This window comes from Ovis canadensis, chromosome 5, assembly GCF_042477335.2.
Source record: "Ovis canadensis isolate MfBH-ARS-UI-01 breed Bighorn chromosome 5, ARS-UI_OviCan_v2, whole genome shotgun sequence".
Taxonomy (NCBI): Eukaryota; Metazoa; Chordata; class Mammalia; order Artiodactyla; family Bovidae; genus Ovis; species Ovis canadensis.
This window is the reverse complement of record NC_091249.1, coordinates 53,894,584-53,902,633: the sequence shown is the minus strand read 5'-3', so window position 1 is coordinate 53,902,633 and position 8,050 is coordinate 53,894,584. Positions and strand designations below refer to the sequence as shown.

Here is an 8,050-nt window from a genome sequence, read left to right as displayed (position 1 = left end):
AGCTATTTTACAAGGGAGAAGAATTTAAAGTTTACTCAATAAAACACCCTTCTTATTGACTATTACACCTCATTTTATAAATGAAATCCAAGGATAAACCTAATTCAGTATATAAAGATATTTTTCTTAAAAAATGTCCAGTTTGCTTATTCCAAGAACTTCCATTCCTATCACATATGAGAAAGTAGCACAAGTATATACAGGTTTTGAAATTTAATTGATTTTTTTTCTGGTTTTTTTTTTTTCCCTCCTCTCCTTACATCAAGAAAGATTCGCCTTTTTCTCCATATTCTCACTTGGAACCCCTGAACAGATATGGAGACAATTGACAGAGGTCTGTTTTGTTGGAAGCAGCTTATTTTCCTTTACATTTCTTTAGCAGAGTTTCTCTTACTTCCTTGTTACGGAGAGTGTAGATGAAGGGATTAAGAACTGGAGTTACCACGGTGTTCAAGACATGAACAGCTTTAGTCAGATTCAGAGCCTCTTTAATGGAGGTGCGGACATGAAGGAAGATTGTAGAGCCGTACCAGATGAGTACCACTGTAAGATGCGAGGAGCACGTGGAGAAGGCTTTGCTTCTGCCCTGGGCTGAGGGAATCCTGAAGATGGTGCTGATGATGTAGACATAGGAGACAAGGGTGATAAGGCAAGAACTTAGGATGACCACAAAAGCAATCACAAAGCTTACAAGTTCCACTGGCCGTGTGCTGGTACAGGCCAGAGCAATCCAAGGTGCAATGTCACAAAAGAAGTGGTTGATAGTGTGGGGCCCACAGAAGGTCAGGCTGCTGATGAGGGCTGTGGGAACTGCAATGGCCAGGAAACCACAGACCCAGGAGCCCAGAGCCAGCTGCATTGAGAGAAGGCTGTTCATGATAGTCCCATAGTGTAGAGGATAGCAGATGGCCAAATAACGGTCATAAGCCATGGCTGCCAGGAGGAAGTACTCTGTGCAGCCCAATGAGAAAACAAGGTACATCTGCAAAAGACAGCTGGTAAATGATATGCTTTGGCTTCTCCCCAGTAGAATGGCCAGGGCTTTGGGGACTGCAGCTGTGGTATACCAAATCTCCAGGAAAGAGAGATTGCTTAGAAAGAAGTACATGGGGGTGTGTAGCTGGTGGGAAGTACTCACCAATATCAATATAGCCATGTTACCACCAACTGTGAGGATGTACATAATCAAAAAAAGCATGAAAAGAGAGAGCTGAAGGATCTGGGAGCCAGGAAAGCCCAATAGGAGAAAGTCCTGGGGAAGAGTTTCATTGTCTGTGTTCATAGAAAAACACAGACCCCCATATGGAGGTCTTTAACTCAATCAGGCAGTTCTAGAAAAATAAAAAGAAATGCACTCATGAAAGTGCTTCAGTACTTGAATGCATACTGACAAACTAACATCTGTTGAGTGCCTGCTCTGTGCTTGGAGCTATGCATGATTAGTATCAGTTAACTAAGTAGAGAGTTGTGCATTTATAACGAATTAACAGACAGTACAAATAATGTTAGCAATTTTGCAAAGATTTCATCTATGGTTACACTTCAGATCCAAGATTCAAATCTAGTCTTGCTGCTTTAATCATTCCTGTTCTAACCAGGTCACAGATTACTGGTTCACAGATTACATCCACAGATAACATCTAAACACAGGAAGGGCTGAGCATTTCATGCAGACTCAGTTCAATACTTTGTTACTAAACTCTTTGTCACAGTCCTTAAATGAAATTATGTACTTTATCTTTGTTGAGAAATAGGCCTCTCAAATGTAGATTCTAGACACTTTCATATCTGACAGTTATAGTTTCTGAATTGATCTTTATATATATATGCTCTGAACTCAAAAATAATGTCTAGAAACAAACTGTAAGAATTTAAGAAATAGTTTCAAATTCTCCAATCTTAATCATTTCATGTTTAAATTTGTGTTATATTATTCACATCAAAAAATTTCCATATTAAACAATGAACTTAAGGCAATTTCTTCCTGCATCTAGGATTATTGTTATTCAGTTGCTATGTTGTGTCCAACTCTGCAACCTCAGAGAATGTAGCACGACAGGCTCCCCTGTCCTCTGCTACCCTTATTTGGAAGTGAATGAACAGCTGAAAAGCAGAAAATCATTTTGAAGCTAGTTTTTTTTCTTTTTTTCCTTTTTGTATACTTGTGACTTATTTTTAAATGCTTTGTTTGAGGATGAACCCTATAAATTAGAAGATCAATTGGAAAGCTAAAACTGTCAAACATTCAGGTCATAAGAACCTACACCTGAGTGCAGTTTATTGCACAAAGTGAACTTTGGTGTCTTCAGTCTCTGAGAAGTCTCTATGAAGGAATGTTTTCTCTCTCTGTCCTCAAGTATCCAGTCTTACACTCTTACACTCCAATAACAAATGTCATCTCTTCCATAAATCTCAGCAGATTTATTATATGTGTAAACAAGGCAGAAAGGGACTTCAATGTCATTTATAGCAGTGATCTTAAGTTCTAATGGGTACATCAATCATTTGAGGGGGATATCAAAATAGAGATTACAAATCAGTCACCTGTGGTGGGGACTGTGATTTTGCATTTCACACAAATTTCCAGAAAGTGTCACTGCTGCTTGGAGATCCTACTCTGCTGAGGAAGGAACTAGCTTCCTTTTAATTTTGTAAATAAAGTAAAGATCAGGGAGATGACATGACTTTCCCAAGTTTTGCTTGGTTGAGTAGTAAAAGCCCTAAATTATTACATATTTAATTATCCTAGTAAAGAAAAATATATCTTAGTTTAGACATTGAGGGGTTAGATAGAGAAATAAAGACTACAAAGAAATGTTCATGGCAATAAATGCTAAATAATGGTTTTCACAAATTTCTTAAAGTAATATGTTCCAACATCTGTATCACTTGCAGCCAACTAATAGAGTTAACAATATTTTCTAGTTCAAAGTACCTATGGATGTCTTTGGTATTAGTCAGCTGTTTTTCTTTAAACAGTAGTCAAGGACTCACTAGGTAACTATAAACTCATAATAATAGCCAATAGTAGCAAACACATAGTGAATGCTTATTTGGCAGTCACTAGCCAACTGTCCAGGCTTCCTTCATAGCTCAGTTGGTAAAGAATCTGCCTGCACCTCAGGAGACCCAGGTTCGATTTCTGGGTCTGGAAGAGCCCCTGGAGAAGGGATAGGCTACCCATTCCAGTATTCTTGGACTTCCCTTGTGGCTCAGCTGTTTAAGAATCTGCCTGCAATGTGGGAGACCTGGGTTTTATCTTTGGGTTGGGATGATCCCCTGGAGAAGGGATAGGCTACCCACTCCAGTATTCTGGCCTGGAGAATTCCATAGACTGTATAGCCCATGGGGTACCAGAGTAGGACGTGACTTTCACTTTCAGCCAACTGTCTAATATGATCTTGTAAATACTATTATTTTATTTTATTGTTATCTTACTAGTTTTACAGATGAGAAAATTGAAACACAAAGAAGCTAGAGAAGCTGTCTAAAGAGGTGCTGTGATTATCAATTCTACAGGTTCAGTCCCAGAGCCACAGCACTTTGGACCTGCTGCTTTCAAAGACATTTTAAAAGATAGACATTTGATTGGAAAATGCAAAAGAATGATATTTTAATTCATGTTCAAATAGGAATAACTACTGGATATGTAAAATGGAAATAGGGCAAAGCTATTTCTAAAATCTATTAGTATGAAGTTATGGTATTTTCACCAACTCGATAAACATGAGTTTGAGCAAGCTCCTGGAGTTGGTGATGGACAGGGAAGCCTGGCATGCTGCAGTCCATGGTGTCACAAAGAGTCAGACATGGCTGAATGACACAACTGAACTGAAGTGAAAAATGTAAAAATAATATAAACAAAATAATTATATTTATCATTTTCCAAATTTAAGAATTAATTTGATAACTGAAAATTAAAGCATACATAGAATACCTATTACCACATTATGAAATGTCATTTTCAAGTTTTACTTTCAGTTATATTGCTGAATTGGTCAGACACAATGAATTAATAATATTTTCTTAAAGTAAGTGATCATCACACCCTACATTTTAAAACCTTGTATGTATTGCTCTATATTTGAATAATTTTAGTATTAATTCTAACATGACCTACTTGGGACTTTATGCAGATGACTTCAGAGTTTTTAAAAAATTAGAGATATTAATATTCTGATTTACTGGCTTTAAATAAATTATGTATTATTCAAAATTAAACAACAGTTGGATCTTTTATAAGAAAAATATTAAATTATTAACAATTTACTAGCTGATTCAAAAAGTAATTTTAATTTTTTACATTTGGAAAATGACTTTGCATACATAAGACTTTTCTTCCACAAGCATGCACTATTTTAACAAAAATGAATACATTTATGTTGTTTCTGAACCATAGGAGATTTGAGGTATTTATTAAATGCTACAAAGGGCACATTATAAACCAAAATTTTGTGGCAACAAATTGACTAGAGCATAATGAACACAGAATCACCTTGTTTACTTACCCAGTTCCAATTCTTTCTGCCATAAATTGTCTTTCAATTTTATATTTTCTCTGTTTTTTATTACACAATTGTTTTATTTAAAAATATTGTATTTAAGTTTAGCAATTCTCTCTATTCCCCTCTATTCTTTTTTCATCTTATTTTATTGTACACTTTTTTCTTTTAATAGTTATTACTTTTGATTAACTCAATTTTCCATAGTCCTTTAAACTTGTTCTCAGTTGAAATTCTTATATTTCCTTTTCTATTTCTTTCTAATTCTGTAGTGTCTTAGTTACATTCAACTGTCCTTTAGTGTTTTACATTTTCTCCCTCTCACACTTCCTCCTAATAAGTTCTATACTAAAAACAACTTGCTATTAAGTAAATTCTTAAGTGATCATGAACCTTCTGGGGAAAAGTAATGTAAATTCTCTTGGGTACTTATGGCTAGCTCAAGAAGACATAATCTTCTGTTAGATCTTTCTAAATAGATGGGGTGGTATCACTCATACGTGGAATCAAAAAGATAATACAAATGAATATATATGTAAACAGGTGATCCTAGTGGTAAAGAATCTGTCTGCCAATGGGGGAGACATGAGAAAGGTGGATTCGATCATTGGGTTGAGAAGATCCCCTGGAGAACCAAATGGCAACCCACTTTAGTATTCTTGCCATGGACAGAGGAGCCTGGCAGGCTACAGTCCATGGGGCCACAGGGAGTGGAATGCCACTGCACAAACAGTCTTGCTATGTTATCAGAAAGACTCACATATTGAAAAATAAAACTCTGGTTACCAAAGGTGAGAAAAAGTGGGGACGGACAAATTAGGGATATAGGATTAATGAACACAAACTCCAATGTATTAAATAGATAAGCAGCAAGGATATACTATATAAGACAGGAAATTACAGCCATCATCTTGTAACGACTTATAATGGAGTAGGGTAGTAGCATTGGCTGCTCAGTCGAGTCTGACTGTGACCTCATGAGCTATATATAGCCCACCATGCTCCTCTATATGTGGGATTCTCCAGGCAAGAGTACTGGAGTGGGTTGCCATTTTCTTCTCCAAGGGATCTTCTTGACCCAAGGGTTAAACCCAGGTCTCCTGCACTGCAGGCAGATTCTTTACCGTCTGAGCCACTAAGGAAGTATAATCTACAAAAATATTGAATCAAGATGCTGCATACCTGGAATTAACATAATATGCTAAATCAAATACACTTCATTAAAAATAAATGGGTGATTTTGGATTATTTTTAATCATTTGATTTAAAAAGCTAAATTATAAAATTACTTGCCCTAGAATCAAAATATTTCCTTAGATTTTAAATATGTTAATCTGGGTGCTTTGTCTCACTGAGAGCTCCTAGAAAATGCAAATAAAGAATTTGTAAAAAAAAAAAAAAAAAGCCGAATTCAATTACATAAATCACCTTAACTTAAAAAATTAAATAACATAAAGCATAATGTAATGGGAAATTACAATGAAATCAAAATAAGAAAATTAAAAATCTTCCTGGCTGTTCATCACACTAAAATAGCTGGAAAATAAAAGGCCAGTTGCAAATATAACAATTTCACTAATAAATAAGTTGTATTTATAAAGTATTATAAAAACTTCCTTCTTTGAGTGATTAGAATTTCTCACTGAGAAATTTTCTTCTTAAAAATCAGGTTTTCAAAGATTTTGCTATTTTAAATTATACAGGTAAAAATGGAGTACGCCAACCTACTGGGAGTACCTTCTTCACTCTGATAAGGACAGACAATCCAACCTTCCAGCACAAATTCAGAGGCTCAGATAAGAAGTTTCTGGACACAAAATTCCTCATGTAAGTTAACTTTGTAGTTCCAAGAAAAATAACTTTTGCCCTTGTTTACCATCTAGACATGATGTTGACTCTTTACATGGAGACTTGGTTTATAGGCACAAGTCTATAAAACCCTCCTCTTTTAAATTCCATCTTAACTTCTTCCTTTCCCCAAATCTATAATAACTCTCCATTTTTATTTTGTGCAATGACATACCACACAAACCCTATCATTTGTAGCCTCTGTTCTTGCAGTAATTTGATAAATCTGACTTTGCAGGATTACATGTGCTTACCTAGTGGCCTTTGGCTGATTGAGCTACGATAGAACTAAAGGAAGAAGGAAAATTTAAAAAATAAATAAATAAACAGATAAATCAATTAAATAGAGTTAGGATACCAGAAGGCAGAACTCTCATGCCTTGAGACGGTAACAGAATCCAACAACAAGAAGAAAGACTCCTCTTATTTCCTGGCAAAGGTTTCACACAAAGAAATATCAAGAGCTATGTCTGCTATAGCACTCCCCATAATTTTTGCCCACTGTAGAAGCATTCTCTTTCTTTTGCTGTCTGGGAACTTGCACATGGCTTGCCATAGTTGCAGACATGGAACTGCAATGATTTACTGATCCTGCTGCAGATATCTGGCAATCTATGCTAAGTCAGCAAAACACATGTCATGGCTTATCTACAGAAATATTCCATGAATCCTAAAATATTATTCACATATCCCTAAAATATTATTCATATTATTCACTTGCAAGCTTACAAATTGTCTTAAACAATTGAATTGCAGACAGAGTGTGGGACGTCACAGAGGGCAAGCTTGGCCTTGAAATGTGGTGTGTTTAGCTTTTAAGAGCTGGGTAATTTCATAGGGCATTGACTGACAGGATTATTTCAACTATTTGGGGAAGGGGGCAGAGATCTCCAGAAATTGGACCACCACCCATTTTTTGGTCTTTGATAGTCTTGCAACTGTCATCGTTCCTCTGGGTGTGTCATTTAGCTTGCTGATGTGTTACAATGAGGGTATATTGAAGATCAAGGCCTATCCAAAGTTGACTAGTCGGCCATCTTGGGCCCATTTGATTCTAATTAGTTTATGTTGTGCACTTGGGTTATGTTATTCTTTCAAAGGTTGTGCTCTGCCCCTTCCCTCCTCTTTCAAAGTATAAAAAATAATGTATATGATGGGGAGCAGAATTTGTCACTCTAAAATATGCCACTTTGACCTAAGGAGTATTTTGAGCTAAAAGGAATCAAACTGTAACAGATTCAGGAAGATCTGTACTACTCTCTCATTTGCTTACATTTGCCTTGGAGATGGGACTTTTACCAGGAAGAAAGCTATTGATCAGAAATACCTTTTACCTAAGAAACTGTTCCACATAACAGGCAATCTTTGTTTTCCAAACATTGTCTCTGCCTCCCTGTGAATCCTGAAGATCACCTGGTATCCCCAAACCTTTACTCCTTTTTAAGGTGTTATTGGCTGCCTTTTGGATTCTTATATTTTTATGGGGGTCATGTATATAAAAAACCTGTTTATTTTTCTCAAGTTAATATGTTTTATGTTAATTTAATTATTAGACAAGCCAAAGAGTATAGAAAGGAGAAAAAAAAACTTTTCTGCTCCTACATATTATTGTTTTTCAGTTGCTAAGTCATATCCAGCTCTTTGTGACCCTGTGAACTGCAGCAGGCCAGGCTTCATTATTTTTCACCATCACCTGGAGT

General features: G+C 36.0%; 1 protein-coding gene across 1 annotated transcript; it reads right to left on the bottom strand.

The window, feature by feature from the left end:
- Positions 1-355: 355 nt before the first annotated feature.
- Positions 356-1,282, bottom strand: OR6F1 (olfactory receptor family 6 subfamily F member 1). The gene has a single exon (XM_069592844.1). It carries the CDS (start codon positions 1,280-1,282, stop codon positions 356-358), a length of 927 nt encoding a protein of 308 aa, XP_069448945.1.
- Between the last annotated feature and the right edge of the window lie 6,768 nt (positions 1,283-8,050).